Source organism: Falco biarmicus, chromosome 13 (assembly GCF_023638135.1).
Source record: "Falco biarmicus isolate bFalBia1 chromosome 13, bFalBia1.pri, whole genome shotgun sequence".
Lineage (NCBI taxonomy): Eukaryota > Metazoa > Chordata > Aves > Falconiformes > Falconidae > Falco > Falco biarmicus.
In genome coordinates, this window is record NC_079300.1 from 10,264,655 (window position 1) to 10,292,546 (window position 27,892).

At 39.1% G+C, this 27,892-nt stretch overlaps 2 protein-coding genes across 5 annotated transcripts in view; one reads left to right on the forward strand and one right to left on the reverse strand.

The window, feature by feature from the left end:
- The window catches only part of ATP11B (ATPase phospholipid transporting 11B (putative)), a 72,903-nt gene extending 64,559 nt beyond the window's left edge, over window positions 1-8,344 (forward strand). The window contains exons 30-31 of one of the 3 annotated variants that reach the window (XM_056358320.1): window positions 4,151-4,224; window positions 5,550-5,687. In XM_056358320.1, the coding sequence (XP_056214295.1) occupies window positions 4,151-4,184 (34 nt within the window). In that variant the 3' untranslated portion in view covers window positions 4,185-4,224; window positions 5,550-5,687. Of the gene's footprint in view, window positions 1-1,145; window positions 2,229-4,150; window positions 4,225-5,549 lie in introns of those variants that run through there. The other 2 variants (XM_056358316.1, XM_056358319.1) reach the window with 2 other exon arrangements.
- Window positions 8,003-27,843, reverse strand: DCUN1D1 (defective in cullin neddylation 1 domain containing 1). 2 transcript variants are annotated; one of them, XM_056358328.1, is made up of 7 exons: window positions 27,700-27,843; window positions 18,712-18,928; window positions 17,275-17,443; window positions 16,564-16,694; window positions 12,696-12,778; window positions 12,356-12,452; window positions 8,003-10,826 (listed from the first exon to the last, which is right to left on the reverse strand). In XM_056358328.1, the coding sequence occupies exons 1-7, from the start codon at window positions 27,700-27,702 to the stop codon at window positions 10,747-10,749; spliced, it is 780 nt and encodes a 259-aa protein (XP_056214303.1). In that variant the 5' UTR covers window positions 27,703-27,843; the 3' UTR covers window positions 8,003-10,746. The 2 variants fall into 2 exon arrangements, with proteins under 2 accessions (XP_056214303.1, XP_056214301.1); XM_056358326.1 differs by lacking the exon at window positions 27,700-27,843 and adding an exon at window positions 27,046-27,064.
- Between the last annotated feature and the right edge of the window lie 49 nt (window positions 27,844-27,892).

Genomic DNA, 27,892 nt, shown 5'->3' on the forward strand with positions numbered 1-27,892 from the left:
GTCAAATATGATAACTGAACGTGAAATCAAACGCGGTATCAAATTTTGATAGAAACTGCAATGAATCAAAAGTTGTACAAATGCTTGGAGTAGTGGGCCACAGGAATACAGTCTCTTATACTTAATTCACTGCTTGTAAAATATATTCAAGAAGTATTTTCTATAGCTTCATTGACCAGTTAGAATATAAAATGTGTGGTGTGGTAAGATAAAACGCATTTTTGTCTGTCTGTTCCATTAAATTGTCCGTCAACTTGTCAGTCACTAAAATACTACGAATGCTGGATCACATACATTTCTTGTACAGTAGGATTCATTACTGAATTGTTCCGATCTCCCGTTAGTGGTACTGGTGTCAAGGCACTGCATGTAAAAGTTCTAAAGAAACAGCAGATTTCTGACAGAGGCAGATTTGGAGGATAGGTTTGTTACATTTTGATTTCCTGCTTTCCAACCTTCTATTTTTTCAGCTTTTCGCATACAGCCCTGTAATAACGTTCCACCCGGAACAGTACGTCTTTTTGTCCTTAAGAGAGAAGACGTTGCGAGATCCCGTCTGAATCGAAAGCTGTAACCCGTTAGGTAGTTTTCCTGATGCCTTAAGTTTTAACTTAAATGTAACGGTAAGGGATGAAATAGATTCGTGGTGGTAGGTGAGTTTTGCCTGCCCACAGCTTTAGGTAGCGTGGATGTTTGACGTGGGAGCAGCAGTACACCGTTCCCGCGGCGGGCTGTGCGTGCCCTGAGGTGTTAAGGGACGGCCTCGGGCTGTAGCACTCACAGCACCTCGGCTTGTGCCTGCAACGTGCAGGTTTTCCTTGAGGCGCAATATTAAAACTTAGTTGTAAAACTGGCGTATAAACCTCTGGTCATTTTAGTTCATAGTAATGAAAATAGCTGTAGCTTTGAGTAAACTTTGCTAGAAAGGTAAACGTAGAATTGTTAATTACGTAGGTGGCATGATTAACTCCAGTGTGTTTTCAAAGGTTTGAATGAACTGCAGGTGCCTACATGAAAGTAATAGATTAATCTTTTAAAGAGTTTTATTTCTCTAATCTCATAACACACTTATCATAGATATTTCTCCTCACCTGTTAGATTATAAGTCCCCAGTCAGCCAAACTTTTCTTTTATTGTTACTTTAGATCATGGAGTTCATCGGATCCCTTCTATGCCAACGACAGAAGCATCTTGACTCTCTCCACAATGGACTCACCCACTTGTTAACAGGGACATTTGTAAATGCCTTGTGAAAGCCATGTGGTGTTCACACACCTGTAGTAGGCTCTGAAGCAAGTTCAGTGTTACGTCCCTGCCCTAGAAAAGACTAGCGTGACTTCTAAATACAAACTGTGGCTTGTCTTGTGGCCTAGCATAAGTCACCCGGAGAGTAATCGCTTCCAGTATTTTTTTTTTTCTAATTATATCTACAAATTGCTATTTTTTTTTTTTTAAGGACCGCTTTTACCTCTGACCATTTAATCTTTTTTTGATACCATATGAGCAGATTGGAATCTTGGATTTGATACTTGAGACATCACTGTATGACAGTGAGAAAAATCTTTTTCCTCCCAATTTCAGGTGATCCAATAGAACTGAATTTGCACAACGAAACGTTTTTAAAGTTGCATTTTTCATGATGACCCTTCACTTTAAATACACACATTAATTTGCAGCTGTCTCTTACAGATACAGTCTTAGCAGTTTGCAAATCTGTTTTGTTATTTCCGTGGACGGTTACTGTATTCTATAAGCAGTCAGTTTAGTAATTTTTGAGAGTTAAATACAATTCAAATATTTATGCTAGTATTTGAGTGGCAATATGTTAGTCATTACTTTGAAGAACACTGCTAACTTTAGCAAATTAATAATTTGGAATAATAAGGGATATAACGGTTCACTGTTCTCTTAAATTATAATTCAGAAGCCAGTCATCTCATATTATGCCCTGCATGTTTTGTTAACAGCTCTTGATTCTGACATGGAAAAATGTGTAAGAGTTGGTGCGTTGTACGGAAGTCTCACTAGCATAAATTTTTTTTTAATTATTAATCCTTTCAAAGGTGGGGAATTTTTGCATGTTTTACTTTTTCGTGTATTTATATTTGGTCATGTTGTACTTTGGAGATACAATTAATGCTTAATTATCTTCATATATCTGAAGGATCCGAGGCATTGATGGCAATGTTTTGATACCTAAGTATGCCAATAAAAGCAAATTGCACAGACGGAGCTTTGAATGGTACGTCTTGCAGGTACATCTGTTGTCCCGGTATAAACGTGTCTGCATGTTTGGGGCTGGGTGGCAATGTTCGCCTGTTGGTTCAGCTGGGATGAGTAAACTGTTGGCTGCCTTTAGCTGTGGGAGATGAGATGGAGGTGCTGCCGCCAGGGCACCCATAGAGCATTGCTTTAGGTACGGCAGTTCTTATGGCTGGAGGCTGGTAAAAATGCTGCTGCTGCTGCTGGACATCCCGTTTTTAGTCTCTGACCCTGAAGTCCCATCAATAAGGGGAAGGATCTTCCTGTCAGACAGCGAAAGATGTAAAACTGCACATTGAAGTTATCTCTGGGTGGAATAAACTGTAAATTGAACACGGACTAAATAACCCCTTCAAGAACTTCTTTAATGAAGATGTGGTTAAGCATAGGATTTGGACAAAACGAGTATTAGCTGCTTTCACCCTGCCTGCACAAGTTTCCACTGATGAAGTGCTGTCTCCTGAGCAAATTAAATGGCAAATACTTTTTATTTCATAATTCAGGCAGACACATCTTACCCTCCTGTTATGACGTCTTGGTGGGTGTGGGCTGCTGCCAGAGGAGTATATCCCTCTTGTTGTGGTCAGCCCAAATTGTCCTGAGTTCAGTGAGCTGCAGGAGGGGAGGTGTTCAAGAGGTCCGTTTTTCCTTGTATCAAATGCTTTCGATATTCCTTACCTATAAACAGCTCTGTTCATTATCATCGTAAACAAGAATATGACTTTAACCGGTATTATTTCAGTTCTCCTCTTGGAACTAGAGTTTTGCCTTAGCGGCTGGAAGCTTCGCTATAAACGGGAGGCTGCAGATCCTGTGGGCTCTCACTGTTCAAGGCAGTGTTTGTGTAGGAAAGAAACTGTCATTGCAACCTTGTTTTGAAACTGGTAGTGACCTGAACATGTAGTACATGAGGGTTTTGTCCTACTGGTATAGATGAAGACCAGTTCACAAACTGATTAAGAAGCTTCAAAAATTAATTACGAAACAGAAGAAACAAAATCAAAATATAGCCTGCTTTTCCACTAAATGTGTTCCACTAAACCTGTCGTAGTTCATATCTGTATTGTCTTCAAATGCTGAAGTGCAGTGAAGCTTAGGCTTGAAAATTTCTAGTTGTACACTAGATCCCCACATTGAGTGTCCAGGTGATTAAGAATCACTAAAAATTGTTTTACATATTCCACGTAATAGGTATTAACAGGTGACTGGTCTGACCGCATCTAGTTGGAGACCTGGTTCCTGTGTGGAGATGCAGTAAACTGATCGTCATCTCTCCAGTCCCCAAGAAAATTTCTATCCAGATACGTGGTAGTAACAAAATACTCTTAATTTCACAAACTCCTGTAACTTCCTTTATTATTTTTAAACAGATTCAATATTATATAAAAATGCAATTTTCTTCTTGGTAGCTTCTCATTCTTAGTCTTCATACTGCTATGGATACCTAGGAAGTAAAGAATCTTTCGAAATACTCTAATCAGATATCTGCTGTTTAGCTGTATCTCTTATATCTAAATCACCGTGTGTCACTTTTCAGAAGTACTTGTTTGTCCATGTCAGCCATAGCATCCTACTCATCCCGTCAGTTTGTGTGGCCATGTAACCTCATTAGTCTGTGTGGTTGGTGCATCGTGCATTGAAATATAAACTGTGGTAAGTTTTGTGTAGCAGAAAGCAGAGGCTTTGTTATACAACCCCACTCCAAGCATTTAGATGGGCTCAGCTCTGTACATACATATATTTTAGCTTTTACCACACAAATGTGTTAAATATATTTGCACAAAAGAAGCACAGTCCTAGATTTGAAGAATAATTTACGTGCATTATGCGTTTCTTTAAAACCTTCCATCTCCTCTTCTCCCTTTCCTCCTACTTTCCCTTTTCCCAGTGTTTGTAAGGTTACCGAAGAAACATGCATTTAGACAATTCAGGAAGAACTTAAGAATCCATCTGTCTGCCAAGGTATATTTTTCTATTTGCAGTACATTTAAGTCAGTAATTTCTCATTTAGTAAGAACATAGAATTGGGTTTGTGTAAGACCAGAGATTTTGGTCTGACAAACACATTGGATGGGAGAAGCGACTGTGGTTTTGTACTGATGTCACAAATCTTAAAATTGCTTCTATTCAAGGAAGAAAAATGTTGTTTCTTTGACAGCTGAAGCGTATGAAACCATTCACTGTGCATGGCTCAGTGTAGAATCCCTCATGACGAATGAACAAAATAAATACAGCTAATTCAGTATAATGCAAGTGTTCATCTCTGAGTTAAAGTATGAATGAGGGAGGGAGGATGTGCCATAGAGAGGAAATGTTTTAGAATTACCTCTTAGCCTTGAAATCTGTAAGGTACAGCGGAAGAGCCTATAGTAGATGTTTGTAGTTAAAAGCGTGGTGTGTAGTCACTTTACTATGCAGTGTCTTTGAAGAAGCACCTTCTCCATAGCCACCTTCAGAACAAGATTGAGTTCTCAGCAGAATTTAGGTCTTGTTCTGTGAAAAATAGGGTTTGCTTTTGTTACTTGGAAAAAACCATAGGTCTTAGTTGCCAAACTTAGGCTTTTTTAAAGAGTGCAGTGGGAAAGATTTAAGTGGGAAGATGCTCTGGACTGTTTGACAAACTAAAATGTAAATAACACTCTGCTTCAAATACTCTGTACTTTTTTTAAGGTTGGGAGGGGGAACAAAAAAAAATACAAAGGAAGGAATGCTGGAAACTTTGGCTTTACATTTTCAGAATGTTTTCTTGTTTTCTAGTGCAAAAGATGATTTGAGAAAAGGTTATGCAACTTTAGAATGCATATTAGACAACTATAATTTCTTACCGGACACATTTGGTAATACTTTCAAACACAGTTTTTTTTATGACAGTATAACTTCTATATTGGGGAAAAAACCCTCATTTTCTAGTGGTAGCAATGTCTCAAGCCTGTAGTCTACATTATTTTTAATAATTCTGATACTTCGGGATATTAGTGATTTTGGTGAAATTCAGTGTTTATGAACCATTTGAGATTTATTTTTTTTGTGGTGTAGAATAGCTCTGACACCATGGTCACTGCACCTGCTTGTTACACAGACATCATTCTTTTACAGGAGTTATTCCTAAAACTGGGCAAACCATTCATTATGGACTAATTTTAGCCTTTTTTCTGTTCCTAAATTATTTCCCAGTTAGACTTCCTTCTTTGCAGATCTGGGTTTTTGGGTTTTGGTTGGTTTTTTTCAGTGAATATTTTTATTGTTGGTTGTTTTGTACGTTCTTTGCTTCTGTTGTTTGCTTCCAGTGGCATGATTTGTCTGGTTTCTGCTCTCTGTTGGGATGACTCAGTTTATAACAGGAGGAGGAAAGATTGGATGCTCATGGCTGTATCAGCTCTTGCCGTCAGTCGTCTTAGAAGTGCATCTGCATCGGTATTTGCAAGGCTTCTGCTTTCCATAGTTTGTTTTTTTTTCCTTCAGCTAAATACTGCTGCTAGAGGCATCAGAAAACTCGGTACAGAGACCTTACCTGCTGTCCCAAGTTGCTGTGGCTTTTGTTAAAAGGAATGTTCTCTTCACTCTGGAGTATCCGCCTTGCTCTAGCTGTTGCCACACTATGATGTTGTATTACAATAAGTACATACAATTGTCAGCACTGTAGATACGACTTTTTTTTTGTTGTTTCCAGTTTGTATAAATGCATAAAGTGGGTAGAACTGGAGGGGCCATGGGCTAAAAGACCTCTATATGTGTAACATGAAGTGGAAAGAAATGAAATGCACTCACTGCTCTGTATGATACGAAGTGTGACCTGTCTGAAAGAAACCCAGACGTAGCACCTAAGTGGCCTGTGGTGTACAGTAATCTTTTCCTCAGCAGTTTTAAAGGAAATTATTTTGTTCATCAGCAGGTTTTCAACCTTTTTACATTTTGGCAATTGGAGAAAACGGAATCTATGGGGCATATAGTTTAGAAAGGGGAAAATTGTTAAAAAAGACTCACTTTCAGGTATAAAGAAGATACCATTACTGCAGCAAAGAATATATTTTTACAATTCCTAGTTACAGGCCTGTGAGAGATTTCAGGTCCTATGCATGCGAAAGTAATGAATCATCTAGACTCCTGGTTTTTTATTGAAGAGTGATCAAGTTCTGCTGCTTTTTTGAAGAAAAAAACTTGAACTGCAAGAAGTACCTTTTTAAAGATGTTGATGCTTAATTTTAGGTAACCAAGGGGCATTGGCAACTGGAAACCGTAGCAATAATTAGTACAAAGAATTATGGACCTCTTGACACTGTGGCTGCCTCATGTTCTTTTTGATTCTCTGACAGCGAGTCTGTGTGCTTGCTCATTGTACAGCTTGGTCAGTAGAAGTTGTTTTAAAAATGGTTTATTAAAAGTATATTTATTAAATAAAACTTTCACTTCTAGCTGAGTCATTGTTTTAATTATGGCAAATACGCCGGAGTAAAGCAAGGCTTGCTGCTCTGTGTGCCAGGATCGTTGAGGGGCCAGGCTGAAGGTACGTTCCCAGCAGGCGCACACAGATCTACCTCCACCCCTCCCAGACCCTCAGGAGCAGTGAGGTGAGCATGGAGAGCGCCTCTGGCCTCGCCTTGCTGCCTTCTCTGGCTGGAGGGAAGCCCACCAGCAAGGAGAAGTAACTTTATGCGCCTTGTGTGTAAGGGGGGGCCCCTCCAGCTGCTGGTCCAGTAGCCCCAGCTCCCCTGGGAGCCTACTGGGATGCTTGCTTAGTGGTGAATCCCAGCGTGGGCTTCACGCCTGTTTCTTCAATAGCAAACATAACCAAGCTCTCGCCCTCGCAGGTTTCCCGGGCAGCTTCTTGTTTGTAATTTGCTTTGCAGGGTGCTCATGCTGCTGCCTGCCAGCTGGCCAATGAACTCGTCAAGGGAGGAGGCCTGGAAATTTTATACGCTGAAGACACAGAATTGAGTTTTGAAAGGAAACAGGTGTAATTTCATGTAAAACATTCAAATAACAACAGCGAGGCAGCTTCTGTTAACATTAGTGGATGAACTTCCAGGAGGACATTGATTTTTGTACCAGTTTAAATGGCCAGGTTTGAGTTACAGACAGCTGTAGCAAAACTCTTAATATTTACTCACGCAGATACTTAGCCCTTAGCTTTGTACTGTTTAGCTGACTGTATATTTCTGATGGATAAAATTATAATTTTATCCAATACATAATGGTGTGATCTACTCTTGAAAGCTCAGCGGCCTGAATGGCACCATGGGTTTAAAAACCAGACCCATTCAGCATTACCATACTCAAGTAAACTCTACAGAGACTTCTGGCAATATTATTTCAATAATGTGTGAATTGCAAAAGTTCATTAAATGCATTCTTAAAAAAAATAAATCTTAAGTAAGGATTTCTCAGTACAGGTTTCATCGTAAAGCAGTTTTGAAGCAAGTCGTAAGTTACCTATTAGGTTCAGCAATAAAAAAGTCACCTTCTGTATGTGTGGTAGTCTTCATCCATGTTAAACGGCTGCACTGTGTGTGGTGTCTTCCTTCACGTGCTGGGTGACATCAGTGCTGGAAAGCTCAGCGCCGTTTTGTACTTGTAACCATTTAGAGTAAGGTTATTTTTATGCTTAAATCCCCCCAAACTTACCAAGAAAGTGTATTTTATGCAGAAGCATTCCATACCTCCCCCTCTCCCCGCTGAAAAGCACACTCCAGAAATAAGACTTACAAATAATACACTGCAACAATGCATAAGAAGACTTAAGTCATGGCAATTTCACTGGAGCTTTATTGCCTCTGTTGGTAACGAGAGGGATTGTAAGAAGTTACATTTGAACTTACAGAGATATGTAAATGATGGTTTTTTACTAAATATAATCTCAAGATTAAGTGTTTTATATCAGGGCACTTCTAATTTTGTACATATTTAACGTATAAAAACAGGTTACAAACCTGGAGTTTACCTTTTTTTTTTTTTTTTTTTTTGACATTTGGCAAAATTAAATCGATCCATTCAAGGGGAGATCATCAAATTGGAGACGTAAGCACTTACAAATTAAAGCAATCCAAGTAAGCAACTGTCTGCATTCTTAAAAAAAAAAAGAAAACCCACACAAATATATAAAGGAAAAAACACATGGCCACATCTGAGCACGTTTCAATACAAAATATTCCCTGTAACCAGGCATTTTGTCCTTAGAACAACACCCTGTTAAATCAATGTTTCTACTTCAGCCACTCATTTTGAAAAACGTTGTAAGATGCCATCATAGCACAAATAACCCTTTTCTGCAACATTAGTCAAAGTTTTACGTATTTCTTTATAATTACACAGTAATTATAAGCGTGTAGTACCAAACTGATGACAACACTATTTTGTTGAAAAGATCTTGCATTCAAAAGGAATATTCTTTAAAACACCACGGCATTACGCCACTACCCAATCGCAGACTTTTTTTAGAGACAAGGCTGTATTGGGATAAAAAGCAAGTCAGTTCTCCTCTCCAAACACAGCATACTTGAACTAATCAATCCAAAACGGTACCAAAACCCTCAAGACAGAAAACAGCACGCATAGATACCTTCTAGAGCTTTCTTCCGCCCCACCCCCCCCCCCACCCCCCCATAATTTCAAATCCCCATTTATATTAACACAAAATTGAGAAAGGAAATACTGAAAGCAGCAACACACACGGTTTTTGGCATAGCTAATGCCAGTAGCTGGAGAAAGTTTGCAGTGTTTTTGTGGAACTATTCTTGAAATAAATGCACAACTGGCTTTTCCTAGGAGGGCACTGCAACGAGGGGAGCTAGCCTTACGGTCAGCATCAGGGAGTACAAATAAAAATCTCTTCGCAGTTCAAGTCAGTTCTTTCCTAAAAGACTTTTGGCATCTGCATAAAAGTGTTCTGCTGTTTTGTGCAAGTACCAATTGCTCATCTCAGAAATAATTCTGGCCTTATCATGGGACTAGTTAGAGCATGGACTTAAACCTCTGTCCTTACTTGTAACTACCCTCTGTCTTTTCTCCTGGAGCTTGTGATTTTCCAGCTTGTATTACAAAGTAGTATTTATCAAATCTCTTCACAAGTAACTGAGGAATAAAAGACCATGTTTAGCATGAAAGCAGCTCAAGAGTTCCCATAATATTGAAAAGAAAGAAGAACTGCATCTGATAAAACCTGTTTTGACCAAAATGAACTTGCTTTAGTTAAATGCAGTAAGGTGGTAAGAAGTAGTGCTGATCAACAAAATAATTTAGGCAAACAAAGCCAGTGTAGTATTTTTACATTTCATCTGTGCTTGTTTGGGAAAGCTTTACTTTTAATTTCTGTATTTGGCAACCACAGTGATACGTCAATTTAAGGAAAACTCAACAAAATAATTAAAAGATGGGTGTCATCCATAATGGCAGTACCTCTACGTTATAAAGATTTAACTTACTTCTCAGGATAATGGTTTCAAAATCTAGATTCACAAACTCGCCAGCTTCTTGTACAACAGGGCCATTTGTTTCATCATACCTCAACCATAAAAATTACATGTCTCAATTTAAAATACTGTATTGTGTAGCAAACATTTAAGACACAAATTCAGTATATTCAAGTCTTAGATCTCCACAGAAATGAAAAACCTTTCTCTGACAGATAAGCATTTCAAAACTGTAATGAAATCCGATATCTTCGATAATAACCTAGAGAATATTAGATTCTATCATGACGCACACAGCTTATCTCAATGACGCTCACTGAAGGCCGACTATAACATTAAACACGGGTGCTTTAAGTGCACAGTAGTTGTGTTGTACTTCAACTGTTCTCACCATCAGCTGATGTACAATCAAACCATTCAGATAGGCACCTAGATACCCCAGTATCAACAACCTTGGGTTTTCTTGGTTATTTCTGTAATTGTTTTTACCAGATAATCAAACTCACTTAGACGATACCTGTACTTTTCCAGAAAAGGAAAAAAAAAAAAAAAAAAAGAAAGTCAGACCCAGTACACTTAAATATATCACTCTTACAGGAAGTGCTATCAATACAGTCTTTGCAACTAGCCCCAAGTGTATATTTAAGGATTCTTTTAAAAATTGTTTTGATGTTGATCTGTATAATTCAGATGCCATACAATAGTTGTCTGATGATGACCAGCATTGTGCTTTATGTGAAACCAGAAACCTCAAAATAATTATAAAGCTTCTAGGACTTATGGGAGATGAAACTAGGGTGGTCCACCAAAAAAAAAAATATTTAAAAAAATCCATGATGAAATCCACAATGTTGGAATTTTAACGGGCAGGAGTGGTCCAGACTAGAAGAAAAGCCCAAACCACCAGAAGAATGAAATATGATATGGTCCAAGATGTATCCTTAAAGGTTTGTCTCAACCCTCAGACATATTGTGAGGATTGATCTTCAGTTCAGTCCAGCCAGCAGAAATTGACTGTGCAATTTTCCATTTCAGGTATTTGTACAGACTATGTACACTCTAGAAGGGTCCTTTAGTGCTACACTGTCGTACTTTTTGTCCCAGCAATTTGAGGGCGTGCAAATTCCACAAAGTCATCAATAAGAACTGGCCATGCCCCTAAAAAAAAAAAAAAAATAAAAAAAAAAATAAAAAAAAGAGAGACAGACCAGAGCATAAGAACTCGGTTCAACAAGGCATTCTTTGTAAAGCTTCAGGTCTAAACAAGTTATTTACTTTCCAATTTACCTAGGCATAGTTTCAAGCAAAAAAACCTGTCACTTGATTTTCTTGCTTGAAATTTAAGAGCTGGTTGAAGATGTCTACTTCCTTTAACCCCAGTTAACACATATCACTTTGACGGGTCATACTTCCTTCACCTTCCTGACCAAAAAAAGAAAAAAGGCTAACAACAATTCTAGCTTAAAACTGTCCCAGTTTTGGCACCAGAACTCAAAGTTGACCTCCAGGATGGCAGAAGCTGCTTAAAAAACACTGAACATTGGATGAAGCAGTCTATGCTGTAAGCAGCAGCATATAGTAACATACTACTCACTCACTGCTCACAATACGATCTGACATGAATGCAATGCTCATCTGTTAGAGCCGGCACTTAGCCATGCCTGAACACAGCAAAACATGCCCTGATAGCCAGCAGTACTGTAAAAAGGCCTAGAAGGCTGGTATTAATACTCTTACATATTCCTTATCAAGAAGTAGTTAAAATGCCTATCAACATTTTACATGTTATGGGCAGCCATATCCAAAGAGGTCCCCATCATCTGCATGATGGCCATGCGAAGGTTAAATAACCGTGGGTTGTTCTGGGGGGCTTTTTCCCCCTTAAAATATTTCTATTCCAAATCGTTAAAACATGTTTTCTGCCTTCAATCTTTCTAAACTACATCGATCTACTGTGGGCAGCAGCCCGTTTGCTCGTGATAAGGGAATGAGAGCTATCCATAATTATGAAAGTTTAGAAGTTTGCTCCCCTCTGCTCTGGAAGAATCAGAAGTTTGCAGTTTCCTCCCCTCACTGAACTGATCTGCCGCCAGCGACTGAAGGCAGTTAGCTGCTCTTGGCTATAGATGGACTGGAAGAGGAAAGATCAATACAGAAGTTTACAAGAAACACATCTGGTAGGAAGTAAGTTATGTTTCGCAATCCTTGCATGCTGCCAGCTTTACTTTTATGTTATTAAATGTCCAATCTTCACCTAAACTGAAGCAATCAAACTTTAAAATATTCCCGACTAAGAAATGCAATAACCAGAGGACCCTGCGAAGAAATGCATAGGCCATTAATCAGTTGCTTGGTTGAAGATGCCAAGAGCTGCGCTGACAGAGAATCTGTGGGTTTTTTAAATGGACAAATATTGGGGTTTGTCTCAATATGAAATAATTAATTTCTGAGCTCCGACAGAAGAAAAAAAGAAAACTGATTTAAGAACATTTCGGCATTTCATTTTTAAACCTGCAGTAACGTACAGATGATAACAACATGCATTAAATTAGCTCTAACTGGAATTTAGATCACCAGTGATATTCTAATTATGCTGTTATTGGACAGCTGTGCCAAAGCAGATAACACAGTAATAAAGGTAGCATAAAACACAGTTAAAGTTAATGAAAGAAAATAGAAATGTTTACCTTCCTCATCATAGTTAGACATATCATCTGCTATCATTGTACTAAAGTCTAGAAGAAGGTTCCAGGTATCCTTAGGAATTGATCTTTTATGATGTTCCTGTTTGGAAGAGTGGAAAATTTATATTTTAAAAATAAAAATTAAAAGCCCTTATACACATTTATTTTTACTGTCTTGGACACATCTATATCCCCAAAATATATTTCTCTGTTTTCACACTATGAAGTGCATTACCTAGGATGTGGGTCAAAAATGTTTATATTATTAGGTAGATGAAATACACTATTATCTTCCAAGTTTTCAAAATACTGCAGTCCAGTTTATGTAAAGATTTAAACTTACCAACAAAAATTTGTTCCACAAGTCTAGAAATTTAAATCTTCCATTTAGTACTAAATTCCAGTAGGCAATGGCCATTTCTAAATCTGTAATATTAAAATACATTACTTTTAGAGATATACATTTCAAATATATAATCTCCACAGGTATCCAAGATGAACCATGTATTCATAAAGGTTAAAAAAATAATCTAATGCAAATATACTCATGGATCCTTTACAAAAAGGCAACCATAAATAAAAAGCATTACACAAGTATTTTACAGATTTTGATACATCCTTGGTATTTGCCAAAGGCTAAACTGACAGGCATTTACTGTTTATTAGTGCTGATAAAAGAAAGTTATGTATCTTGAGTTCTAAATCTCTACCAAGTGTGATCTCCATTAACAGGACAATGCTACAAAATGCTACTAACTGCAATCTCCCATCACCAAGTACGTACAGTAACACCAAAAGGCTACAGAGTTAAGCGACTTCTTTTTTATCAAAAGTTCTTAAGTATCTTGCTGTCTAGCAAATGTCTTCCATAAACAATTCTATTGTGAGAACAAAGAGGCACATCAGCAACTACACCTCAGGGATAAAAAAGAAAAAGAAAAAGAAAAAATGCAACAACCCAAGAAAACCACTCGCTTCCCCAGGCACCCAAAATGTTAAAAAAAAAAAAAAAAAGGTAGATCTTAGATGAAATCAATAGCAAACAAAAAGCATGAACTTCTGCATTGCTGGAGAGAAGACAGATGTGATAGGGAGAATTTCTGAATTGTTTAGTATCTTTGTTATTAAAAGTTCTTCTCAGCTAGCAAGTTCACATTATGCTGCTTCCTGACCAAAGTATACGTATCCAAAATCTGTAGATTTTCCATCAGTTGCAAAGGGGCGTGATTTCACACAAAAGTGTAGTGTTTGAGTTTCAAGAAGCAGTGAAAAATTAAACAGAAGTCACTACTCCTCAGTAAATAAGCTATAGATGAAAATGACAACTTATTAAAGGGTGTAAAGGCATCTCACAGGTGTAAAGGGTGTAAAGGTATCTCACAGAAAATTAAAATAAAAAAATATGCACTTCAGCTTTCAATTAAAATTGCTGTCTTTCTAAAAATTGATAGATACAAACTTCAGATTAAGCTGATCAGTCCCTCAAGGAAACAGATTAGAAAACTAAATTTTATCTACTTGTGATGCCTTAATAGCAGACATATAAAAAATGCAAGGTCATCAAATCACTGCATATTTATAGTGGTTTGTAAACAAACACTGTAAAGAAACTGTGCACTTCAACACGCTTACACAATTTTGAGATTATTCTTGTGGGTAACCAAAGGCCTTCAACAACAGTTCTCAGGATGCTGCAACCTCAAACTCATTACGTGAGTCCAAATATGTAAAGCACAAAGATATAATGCCTTAGGACAAACTACATGTTTCGAAAGAAATTTTATGAAATCACAAAGTTTGAAAGAAAAGATATAATTTTAGATTTTCGTAAGAAAGTGAAAGAATGCTCAGGGAAGTCCTCATGGATCAAATATGGAAGTCTCAAAATATATGCTCCATTGTGAGTTTGATGCAAGAGAAGCAAACAATGTTTGAGACTAATACCAGCTAAAAGGTATTCTCAGATGAGATGCAAATATCACAAGAACTTTTAAGACACCCACAGTACTTACATGGTAGTAAGGAATTACGCAGAGGAAACACATTTCCTCAACTGTGCCTGAACTACTACACAATGTTTGGAAGATTAGAGGCCAATATACATTAAAATCACTTTGCAAGCTCCTACAAGCAGTTACTTAGACACTCCAAAATTAATTGCCTAACTAGGAGCACTTACTTTTCAGCACTGTACTTCTCCCCATATTCTTTTGCTTCAGGGTTTCCTGAATTAGTCTGCCCTATCATAAATTTATGCCTAGAACTGCATATTTATTGGCACCAAAAGGTCTGGTAAGCATCCAGATTTTAAATTCAGTTCTACACCTCTTCCAGACCCAGATTTAAAAATAAAACCAAATAAAACCCCCACCTTCTGCTACGTATATGCTATAAGGATCTGAGAAAACTACACTTGTCTTTGTCACTGCTAGAAGGTAACCTGCATAAAGCAGTTTTAAGATGAATGAGAAATTAAGCAAGGAACTTAGTTTTCCTGGTAAATCGTTTTTACTGAAGTCTGTTCAATCTGGGATATCAAAAGATTCATTTCTATATAGCACTAGGTGTGGGGGTAGGGGGTAGGATTGGAAAAAGAGTGTAGGTTTTCCTTATACCTTAGAAACATGGAGAAGAAAATAAGAGGTAAAATATCACATCAAGCAGTTCTGTTATTCTGAAGCTTGGAGAAAATGAATTAATAATGATCATGTAATTATGATACTGTAATCTGTCATTTCACTTTTACCACCTTACAGGGATTCTGCAAAATACTTATTGTTGTGTAAAGCTGTTTAAAGATTAAAAACAACATTCAAATGTTACAAAGGTAACCACAAAAAAAAAAAAAAAAACCCCAACAAAAACCCGAACCCCTGCAACCATTCACACTGCAGAACTGATTCCACACTGACACTCTCCATAACCTAACTTCTGCCTTCTCACAATTCAGTTACTATCCTTGTTGTAGCAACCTAAAAGAGTTACTATGACTTTCTAGAAGAAATAAGAATCACTCCACTCATTTACATGCAGGATTCAGGTCTGACTACAAGTATGCACCAGCACTTTCAAACAGTTTTGAAGAAGCTAAAAGAGCGTGGCTAAGACAATGCAACTCACAATCCAATTGAAAACAAAGACAGGACAGAGAAAGATGTTCAAGAATGACAGAGTCAAAACTAAGACATGGAGCTTATTTTTCAATATTCATTTTAACCCAGAAGTTGGTCCACACGTAAAAACCAAAGCAGAACACTCATCTCTTCACAGCATGTGAATACAAAGCTGGTCAGTGGCAGTCAGTTTAAGGCATTTTCATTCCTGGGAAAAATAAAATCAGAAGCTGCCAAGCTACTGGCCTTCCAGTATTTCATTTCTTCTCAAAAGTAGAACAGTTAAGAAGTTAACAGTTACGAAGTCATGGAATATCAGTTATGGCTCATGTCTCAACTACACTGTATATAAATTAATACGCACACTGGTTAGTTAACATTACTGCTTGAAAGAAAGTTTTGTTTCCTCACTTTTGCTGTTTTGAATAGACAGAACTACAGTTTGTTCATTTAGTTCCATCAGAACTGTGGTGTTCTGTCATTATTTTTAACAATTGATTCTTCTAGTTCACCTGTTAACACTAATCAAAAGCACAATCCAGTGAGCTGCGGGGGAGGGGGAAAGGCTGCAGGTAGACACCTATTACCAACAGCACAACAGCAACAGGCATCAAGCCCAGGACACAGAAATCTATTTGATCTATTTGTACTACTCCAATTCTATTTTGCCAAGACATTTGCAAGCCTTTTTGGTGTTACAAGAGACTCTGCAAGTGTACTTACAGAGAAATCAGTTTTACAGCTTAAATTTATCCTAAAAGTGAAAACTCAATCTGTTCAGTGCTGCAAATTCTAACTGGTATAATTATACCTTTAATGTCAGGCCATAATCCATTGTGCCTCTGAGAGCCGCACACATTCTTAGGGAAAGAATAAACGCTCTCATAAAATTCTGTAGTCTATATTAATGATGCAGATATTTCTATCAATTTGAACACCTTAAATTGACATCTGCCTTTCACAACAGTGAGATTTATTTTATCCCGGGGTGGTTATCTTTCAGACTCATTGGAGCACGACAACACTTTCACTTACTGCTTTAATCAGTCATTTCCCATGTTTACAAACAAATGTTTATAATTAAGAACACATACTTACCTAAACCCTTCTGTCCTGGATTCTTTGCAAAGTTGAAAGTAAACTGATAAAAATCCTTAAATCTTCCTGGCTCTTTTAATTCTTGCTCCATTTTAGGAATCTGGGCCTTCAGTTTTTCTATGCTGTCACACCTGCATTTTAAAGCCCGTTTATTTGTGTATTATTGATTTTGCCATAAAACATGAGTTACAACTTAAAAATTTATAAAACTTTTGTGGAATACAATACAATTATCAAAACAAAATTCAGGAAGCCTTTAATTAGTCTGTACCTATACAACAATTTCATTTCTTTTTTGTTATTTCTTCACATTGCCATTTGCACTACTAGCTAATACATCAGATTCTATAATCTGCTAGATTTTTAGAAAAACGTGATAAGGACTGCTACATTCTCATCTGGCAGAGAAACCCCAGGTGTGCTAGACTGCAGACTAATATCCTTGCTTAACCTACTTGAGCTGCCCTATGGCAACTAAATGAAAAAGACAAGCCAGGCAGGCGGGACTCAAAGTTGCCTCCCTTTTTTGGTCACTAAGCACCCAGCACATAAAAAGCAGAGGCAGACAAGTGATGCTAGACTCCAAAATGTCTCTGAAGTCTGAAAGGACAACGTGATTGCGCATTTGCCAAAATAGGGCTCTTTCACCATACATTCCAGTTTCTGATATTGTTGGACACTGACAGTGTAACGCACTTACTGCACACTTACCCTAGCTCAGTCATTCCATCCATGAATTCCAGCTTTGAAAACTCACACTGCGTTGCAGCTCGGAATTTCCATGCAATGATGAGCACAGTAATGCTGGCTGGGTCAAGAGCTAGGTCATCACAAAACTGCTGTATACCATCTATACCAATTTTATTTTCATCTTGAGGATCTTTGGGATATAAATGTAAGTATTAAGAACAACAGATTTTTGAAAGAGCCGACTTATTCAACAAATGCATTTAAGATAAGCAAACGTTTTCAAGAAGCCATTTTTGGGATCAGCCCTTATAAGTGACTTTTAAAAACAAAATTAATTTTAAACTTTCAATGGTTAAACTTCAACAACTGTGGCAGTTACTACCATAAAATCTCCCATACAATGAAGCTTATGTTGTTTTCATTGAGAGACAAAAGCAGCACAAATATTTGTTTTCTGCCTAATAATATGCACGATATTCTGACTCATTCCATACAGAGAACAGTGGCCCTTTCCCACCAGCACACTTAATTATTGGCACTTTTGGTAAGAATGCTGATCTGTGTACCATTATAAACCACTCTGCAGTGTCCATTTACAAGCTGTACTGATAAAATAATCAAATCTACCCATAAATTACTAAGTCAACATTAGTTTTATGCATTCTCTGGCATCACCAGCATGCATGAGACTGGACACGGTAACCTCCAAGAGGAAAGTTACGTTGCCCCATTACCGATTGCAAGTCAGCCAGGCACACTCCTCTTTCCACGAAGGAATCAACATCTGGTCTGGAAGTGAGATGCTCACATTTCAAGTGCACTAACCAACGTAAGCCAACGAAGACTTAAGGAAAATGGTACTTGGATTATGCATACATATGAAAACTAACAGAAAACGTAGCACTCATTTTTAGATTTTTCTGAAGTGCTAAAACACAGAAGCTGTTCTACTGTACTGAATCCACTTTACTATTTGTGGTAGGACACTGTCAGTTGAACACTGCCTATATAAGACATAGAGAGACTTTGTTTTCTTTTCTGCTCTGTTTGCAACTATCTGACAATAAGCCCAAGGTGAATAAAAATTAAGGTAGAATCCATCCTTAATATGCAACCTTTCACTTTGTCAGGAATCCTGAGTGATGTGCTTTCCCCAGAAGAACCACCTAAAATCTGTGTTCACCATTACAGTTACTCACTGTACACACAATCCCAGCTCCAGACCCTAATCTCATATAAATGTACATATATTTAGAGCACATAAAGCAACCGCATGTAACCCTTGTGAAGCAGAAGCCTACACATATTCTCCTTTAATTGGTATTTTTACGAACAGGAAAACAAAACTAAAAGAGTCAGTTAAGATTTCCAAGCACAAGAGCACAGCTGCAACAATACTTATAATTAAGTATACATATATACAACTAGGAAATAAGCCTGAAAATTCACAGTACTCACCTTTGTATCTGTTATATAGTTGTTCTAACTTCTTTCTGTCCAATGATCCTTTAACACTCTCTCGTATATAAAGTTCAGGATTTTGGAAAAAGTTGTCTGTTGCAACATCTAACTTCCAGTCATTTTGAGACAGACAACTCACTGCTGTCTTTTCACTAGATTGTGTGAAGACCATAAACTGACGCACTTTATCCTTCTGTGATGATTTCAACTTGTTCTAGTAAAAACAGACAATACTGTAACTAGAAAAGTTTTACTGAGGAAAAAGAAAAACCAAAACAAAAAACAAAAAAAGGACACAACCTCAGTACAGCTTTGTTGGTTTGTTTTTTTTAATCAGTACCTTTTATAATTTTCCCAAGCAGTTAAACTTCCTCTAACTGATGGGGCAGTCGGACACTCAAGCCAACATATTCTCTTTTTTTTTTTTTTTTTTTAATTTAAACTTACCTTCATTCTAGGTACTTTACCTTGTAACAAAGCTGAGTTAAATGATCACAAAAATCATGCCGACAAAACAATCACAGAAATAAAAGATGGGTATTCTTATTGCATACTTGGAGAGAGCTGAAGGGCATAGCAAATTCATATACAGCTGTAAATTGGGACACTTTAAACCAATTTTTGTTTTTAAAAAAGAAAAAAAACCTCCTCTTAATAGAACACTACACTTACCAAAAAAGGGCAACTGAGATGCCTGAATAAAGCCCATGGCTATCAAAATATTTGATAGATTAATTGCCTCAACAGATGCCGCAGAACAGGCCGTTTAATAGCTTACCATCACCAAAAGAGAGTGGCGATTCATTTAGTCCCAGTTGCCTGAACTAACAGAAACACCAGCTAGTACAGGACAAGGGGTGAGACCCCGCTGCCAGCGACAGGATCTCTTGCCTCTCGATGGCACCAAACGCCACTAGGCTGGGTCACGCGTTTCAGGGAGCTACACACCAAAACAGCTTAAAGTTTTTGTTTTGTTGTTTAGATTCTTCACTTTGAAGGTGCTCAACTCCACCTAATAATTTGCAAAACATTCCTGTGAGGAGGTATTGTCTCCATTTCACAGGTGCAGCAACTGAAGCTAGCTAAAAAAAAAAAAAAAAAAAGAAAAAAAAGGAAAAAAAAAGGTAAGTAATTTTGCCAGAGGCAGGCAAGGGAGTGAGGAGCCAAGGTGAGAGCTCTGGAATTTCAGGCCTCCTGCCCAGGCCAAGAGACATGCCCCTCTGCTCTAGCGCAAAACTGAAAGGAGAACTTGCTGCCAGTGATTTATCAGCACAGAGGGATTCCCAAGGACGTTTTTGATAACAAGAAGCACAGTCAGTATTTCAAGGGTATTCGTTACACAAAACTAACTGCTGACCAAAGAAAGCAATCACATAGCTCTTGCACTAAATCCAAATTCAGTTTTAAAGTTCACTCAATATATTCAAAGCAAAAAGACTCCTAGTACTACAAATTGGTAAATAGCAGTTCTGATTTTTAAGTCAGGATTGGACTTCTCACGTGGCACAAGTATTTCTACTGTAGCTTGACCCTGCATTCTAACAAAACTTGTATGTTGAGTTCATTAGTGTAACTTCCAAGTGCATGGCTCCTCCTCGGTGAGTATGGAGGAAAAGGCCAAAAAAAATATCTCTAAGTGGGACAAACTGTCGTCAGCCAAAGCACAAATGTTTAAGAGCAGTACAAGCTCAAGCTCTTAATTCTAAAGGACAATTAGTGTCACATTATCATTACAAAAAAACCCCTAGCTTCAGAACACAAATTCATCCATCCTAAAAGTCAAAATCGTTTTTCTGCTGCTTGATGACAGTGAATGTGAACCTGTTAGTTGTAAGAGTAGTTAAGTTACCAGCTTCAGAGTTAAACTATTTTTAAAAGTACAACAGCAACACATTTGGCTTAAACAGACACTCACATAATATACTAAACAGACCAACACCCTTAAAGATCCCTTGTAAAAAAAATATTTTTTGTAATCCCTCCCCAAATCACAACAACCCTGTAGATATAATACTCAGGTGAAGTCAGAATTTTAGGACATACTGCAGGCTTAAACACAGTGACATTTACTTAGGCTATACTACTTCTAAAGTTACAATGTGTGTCTGCTTTATTTGAAGCTCTTGAATAAGTTTCTCACGCTGGACCTTTTGCTACAAACATGTTTCTGAAACTCGAGAGTTTCAGGTTCCGGGGAAAGGTCAAGCCATCAGAGCAGGTCCTGTGAAGACCTGCTGTTGACAATTTGTGCATGCTTCAAGTTTCACGGCAGACATTCGGCACCCTACAATACCGAGCTCAAACTCACAGACAAAAATCACTTATGCTGACAAAGCCATGTGGAATGACTTCCAGAAATGACTAATGGATTTTTAGTTGCACTTTTAAAAACATACATTGTAAACAAACCATTGAATGAAATCCCAAATGAAGATGACACAATCCCAAAGCTAATTTTCTGTATCAGTTATCAGCTTCCTCAAATCAGTTCCACGCAGCCAGACTGCTGCATCACCACAGACTCAGCTGCACTACAGAGCAGACACATACGACCTTAGTTGTTTGTGTTGGCGTTTTTTGTTTTTCTTTTGGTTGTTGGGGTTCTTTGTTTGTTTGTTTTTTAACTGGTGCCTTTAATCATTAGTTTTTTGTTTGGTTGGGTTTTTGGTGGTTTTTTTTTTTTAAAAAAACATGTACACATAAGTATGCACAGCCTTTTTAGTACTGAGTATTCTGTAAAACCTTATGAGGCTTTGTTCTGCCCTATCCTGCAAGGGTAAACTCTAAAAGCAATGACATACAGCAAAAAGTCAATGAACAGGTTTAAAAGGGCTTTGCCACCGATGCCCAAGACCACAAAAGGTAGTGTATTTTGTGTGTTGTCACATAAAAGGAGAATGAAATTAGATCATAAAAATGCCGCTTAAATCACTTTTATGATAAAGTTTAAATCCTAGGTATGCACATGAGATCTTCCCGCACATGGGACTCCCTAAGTGATTGTAACAATACAAAACCTTTTTAAAAAGAACACTGAATATGCCAAGAGTCAAACAGCTAACGACACCAATCAGTATAGCATGCAGTAATATATTAAGATGCAATAAATCACACTGTTCCGCCATAATCTTTTTCTGGAATAACAGTATTGTCACTGGTCAAATACGAGTTTATTTTTAGTGAAAAAGTGCCAAAGCTCTTTCTTTATATTTGATGAATGTTTCCGCAGAAGCTTGCCAACATGGACAAGACACTCCACATCCTAAGTAACTGGACAACTCTTTGAAGGCCTAGGACAGGACAGCAAGAGATGAAATTACTGCTGAGTTTTTATTATCCTATTATAGCCCTTCTTTCATCACATTAAAAACCCACACTTCAAGCAGGAACAGGTTCCAAGCCTTCTGCACTTTTAAGGGCTATTTCTAGAAGCTGAGCTCTAACAGGCTATTATTGTTTTAAGTGTGCAGTACAGAAGCCAGAGCACCCTGTAACCTTTAATCCTGTAGTCATCAGGCAACAAATACCTTGCGCTGCAGCTGTATGTACTGCAATGCAATGCAATCCCTTTAAAGTAGCTCAACTCTCACACTAGTTAAAAAGGAGGACAGAATTTTATTTAACAGTTACCTGTCTTGCTAAAATATACAAGTAAAAACCAATGGAAAACAAATGCAATAAATTTTCTAGTAAGTCTTACCCCATGGGGTAAGGGGAAAAGGAAAAATTCAGACCTGCAAGCCTTTGATGAAGTTTGTGTGATACCCAAGCTGCCTTCTATGTTGTAACAGACAGAAGGTGAACTTAACTTTCAAAATACAGAATAACTTCGCCAAATGAAAAGCTACATTATGTAGATTCTTAAAACTACAATAATTACATCATTCTAACAAACAACTGATGCTATAACATAGATTTTAAAAATAAAATTTGCCTCTCCCCATGAAGTACCAGATTTGATAACTCTAATTCAATAACACATCCTTGATCAGATACTTCAGTGAAAGATTAAACACACATATATATATATATAAAAATACTCGGGCTTTTTATCCCCCACGTATTTTTTTTTCTGGCCTCAGACTGAAACTCTCCCCCATCTAGGGAAGTAAGCCTTCCCAGTCTAGAAGGAAAAAAAACGCCAACTCTGACTACATGGCTGTCTTTCCTTAACTTCTGCACTCAATTTTTAGCCACCTCAAATGCAAAGATTAGTTCTGCACACTTGCATCAACATTTTCTGTATAGCTAATAGCTGTATGAGGGCTCCACTCTCCTGAATAATGTCCATAGGAAACAGTAACAACCTTCATCTCATGCTGCCTGCCTGGACCAGAGCTGAAGATTCCTACCAAAACCCTATGCTCAAAGGTTGCATGCGGCCACCAGCTAGACAAGCAGTGCACAATCAGTTTGAAGCATCCCTGCCCAAAATTCCTTAGGGCCCCCAAAGAAGGCATTCGCAGTTACTCTTCAATGAGTAACTGCTTTTCACCTTCCCCTTCCCAGCCACCGCCAACAGATGATCTGATTCCTGCTAGTTTCACTGCTAACTGAAGGAATTTGAACGATGTGACATCTGTGCTTTTGTTTCAGTCAGGACTCACAGAAAAGCCTGTTAAGTTCTCATGCATGTGAAAGGTAAAAGCCTTTTCTAAAATAGTATCAACATCCACAAAGTCTAGGTTTTTATACTAACTGCATTTAAACTCTACCTAGAGACCTGGCTGCCGGAAGCATCCTTGCACTTTCAAAGGACCCCAGTGACGTCAGTTCAAACAGAATAACTTCAGCCCGCACACAGAACGGGCTTGCGCATGTCACAACCCTACCTATCACAACTGCCAGGTTTGTGGCATCTTTATGCGACATTAATGGTCAAGAGAATATTGCTCCCTTACAGCATCTGAATCATTCCACATTGGGCTGTATCCACTAAAGCAATGTACAAGACAGCTCCAAATAATCTGGTTTACTGCTTGTACTGAACAAATACATGGCTGAAGTTTAAAAGGCAAAATCATGAGTATTTCTTTGGTGAGAAAACAAAAGTTCATCACAACAACAGAAGTCTGTGAATACACTGAATTACATTTTAATCCACCAACTGTGACAGCATACAGGTATACTACATGGAAAACCATATAAATCCAAGTTAAAGACAAAACCAGTTTAAGTAAATAGCATACTTTCTGTGTAATGTAAACAAACATAACCTTCAACTACATTTTCCTACAGCAGTTTCTCAAAAAGAGGGCACACAAAGTATGATTCTCAGAACATTTTTAAGCTTCTGTTTCAAACCGGTGTAAAATCCATTTGTCTGCAATGGAACAGAACAAAACTTTTAAAATGTACAAGGTCTCTTGAGATATAAAATGCAAGGAAAAAAATCACAAGCAACATAAAATCAAAGTTGCTTTTTACACCCTGTAACTTTTTTAGGGGATAAAATTGTTTCAGTATTGGCATATGGGTAGAAAGTCTTTTGTAGAAGATCAATATATAGCTACCTAGAAGAATGCAGTAGTTGTAATAGTGTTTTAAGGTAATTCATGTTAACCTGAGATGTTAAGGAAACATGAAAACCCAGGGCTTTTTCAATTAAAAAAGGATAAAACAAAGCTGTCAGTTGTTTAGCTTTCTTAACTCTGGTCGGGGGCAGAAGCTCTACTCAGCCATTAGAAGCCGCATTCATACCTTACATTTGCATTGCCACCACCAAAACATGAGTAAAATATCAAGAGCTACGTAATAAATTTCACACCTTGTTCTCAGAGTAGCTCATATTCCTGAATAATTTTTTCATGGCTCTAGTTAAAAGTGATTTTACAGTGTAAGTTCAAAGGGTCCTCTCGTAGGCTGGAGAGGAAACAAGATCACGCACCATCTTGTCTAGCACTCCGACTACTCCATCCTAAGCATAATGCCAAGAATCTACAAGTTTTAGTATGAGAGAACCAAAACCAAAAACAATTAATATCAACAAACTGCTACAGACATGAATATACACAGTACAAAACAGCCTTGCAGAACAGCTTGAGTTAAACACTACATAACAATGTCATGAAGTACAACATCATCACAGGAGACAGCGTCAGCCATTAAATTCTTGTAATACTAGATTTCTACAACTTCCTGTCACCTGAGGTTTGCAGTAAGAAATTATGTATTTATCAGCATAGAAATATTCTTCAGAGAACACGAACTGGACAATATAATAGATAATGTAAATAGAGAGAAGGTTAGCTTTTGGCTCTGGATAAAGATATGGAAACTCACACACCTCCCTTGATTATCACACATAGTCCAAAATTAATTGAATCATTCAGAATAGTACTGCCCAGGCAGTAGCTCTTCTCTTCAGAGAAGATGGCTTAGAGTATAATGGACCAGCTTGCTGCTCTGTTTTGATTTGCAGGCACATTACTTGTCCTCACGATGAGGTGAGGTGGAAACATACTAACCGATAAGGTGAAGGAGACCACTTCTACAGATGCTACTCAGCTCAAGTGAAAATGTGGGTAAGAGAGGCAGATAGCTATCAGCAACCCTAGGAATGCTGTCCGGGTGGTGTACCTGAGCAGTGGACAGAAAACATTTTTCAAGTTGCCCCAATGGCCAGAGTGAGTCTAACAGGCTGTTGTAATGGTTTTCCTTCCAGACATTGGACAAAGGCACTTCAAAGCCAGGAACCTTTGCCGAGAAAGCCCTGGCTGTATGAACCCCAAGTCAGAGCCAGAAGTGCTCGAACTGGTGGTGCTGCATGGGCGAGCAGGAGCCAGGCCCCAGCTGCAGGAGCCTCTACCGTAGCATTTGCTGTGCTGGACGAGCAACCTGGCCCCAGGAACCTGCCGCAGCCACTGGAAGGACTAGCCAGAGCACTAGCGCATACAGGCAGAAAAACGGGATGTTGAATCTCATGTTTCTGGGTGGACAACTTCAGATCTCCGTGAAGAAGTCTCCCTACTCTTTCCCCTAACTAAATAGAGGATTTTGGCATACCACAAGTATAGGTACAGAATCCTATACCTGGGCACTAGAAACAATTCACACCTGTATTTACTAGTTATAAAAGGTGCAGCCTGTCATTTAGCCTCACTTCAGTGTCTTATGTCATCCTTTCACCTGGATGTCAGAGTCAACAAGCACAACCTGGAAAACAATCGTTTGCATAGGGCCTAACAACTGTGCTCAGGGCCATGACTAGTGTATTCAGAGACTCTCTCCAATCTGATAAATACCAATTTATCAGTATATTATTGTTCCATGGAAAGTATCTGCTAGTTCTTCAGTTCAGTATTTCCAAGAAGACTAAGCAGATAGGATTCTGCTGTTTCTCACAGAAAGCTATTCTCAGAATAACGTGCCTCACAATTTCTGTTATATTGCCACTTACTACAGTATTGTTCAATTTAAATTTCTAACCACATAGCCAGCCAATAATATATGTATGTACAAGACATCAACTGTGTATTTATTTTGCATACCTGCACTGCATATGCTGTGAGACAGCTTTAGGTGATCGTTATAGAAAAAAATCTTCATAAAAAATTCTGTAACATTACTGCATAAGTGCTATTTGAGACAGTCCCAGAACTGCAGAATTACACTCAGACTGTAGAGGTGTCTTAACTTTACCCAGACTTTAGTTTTAAGCTCCCATAAAAAAACTCAAGTGAAGATCTACATCAAACTATTCAATTAAAAATTATACCAGTAACATAGTGCCAAGTTTTTTAGAGGCCTGTATACTGCACCACTAATTTAAATCCTGGCTAACCAAATTCTTATGCCAACATAATTCCATCAGGTAAAGGTGACGTTTTTATTTTTTTTAATATGCTTTTAGCACTGTTTGCCAGAATAACATTAACTGCATGTATAAGATATCTTTATACCAATAAGTGTACACCAGTAGATTTTAGACTCCCTCCTACATCCTTCCTAAGACAATACAGCTGCTACAAAAAAATACTACTTTAAACAGTACAGCTGTAGCTAAAGCTGTACAACTTTTGCATACTGACAAGAGACCAGAAGTATGGTTACAGACACGTTCCCTCAGGTGCATAAGACACCGTGCAAGAGACCAGTAAGCTCCCCCCCCCCCCCCCCCCCCCCATTGCTGAGGAATGTCATCTTCTTTTGTTTAGGCAAACAGTAAGTTTTGTTCCAACCACTGCAGTTTCTCTTTGGAAGAGGGATGGGAGAAAGTCAGATGATTTGAGAGTCTACAGCAAATCCTCAGCTATAAGGAAAAAAATATTACAGAGAAAATGGAAGATAGACAGGTACTCTTTACAACACTTACATGAATAGGAGCCTTACCAAAACGACAAAACAAATTGTCAAGAAATTCTCCAACATAATCCCAGTTCAAGAAGGACCAATATATCCAAGTTTCCCAGTGAACTGACAGCGTACTTATGGGCCCCGAGCCACCTGAAATCCTGAGGAAAACTCCAAGCACCCCTCGGTTTCTGGCAGCCCCTGCGGCTCACGGCCCCGGCGGGCACACACCGCGCTGCCCGCAATCGCCGCTCGCTGCCCCGTCCCGCACAAAGGTGCCCGAGCCCTCACCCGCCGCGCCAGCGGGCACCGCCTGGCCGGGAGGCGGCCTGACAGCGCCCGGCGGCCTCCGCGGGGCCCGGCGCCCCCCACCTAGGCCCCGCCGCTGCCCCTGCCCCGGCGCAGCCTCCTGCCCGCCCGCCCCGCGGCCAGCGGCCCCGACCGCCGCGCTCCCCCGGGCCCCGCACGCCCTCCCCACCTGCCTGGTCGGAGGCCCGAGGCGCCCGCGGCCCCAGGACATCGCGCCCCGGCTGCGGAGCCCCCGGGACCGGCCCTTTCGCCGCTCCCGTCGAGCAGCTCCCGGACACCCCAGCCCGCCACGACTAGGCCCCAGCTGCCCCTGCGGCTCCGCCGCGGCCGGCCAGCCCCGCGGCACCGGGCCGCGCCGAGGGGCGACCCCGGGGGGACGCTCACCATGTTGAGGGCTGTGCAGGCCTCTTCCCTCCCGGCTCAGGCGGAGACTGAGGGCGGCGGCGACGGCGGCTTCCTCCGGCGGCGGCAGCTCCCGGCTCCTCACGGGCCCTTCCGCCGCCTCCCGCTCATGCGCAGTGCGGCGCATCCCCCGCGCCGGGAGCCGGAGCTGCGCGGCCGCGGCGCGACGGGCGGG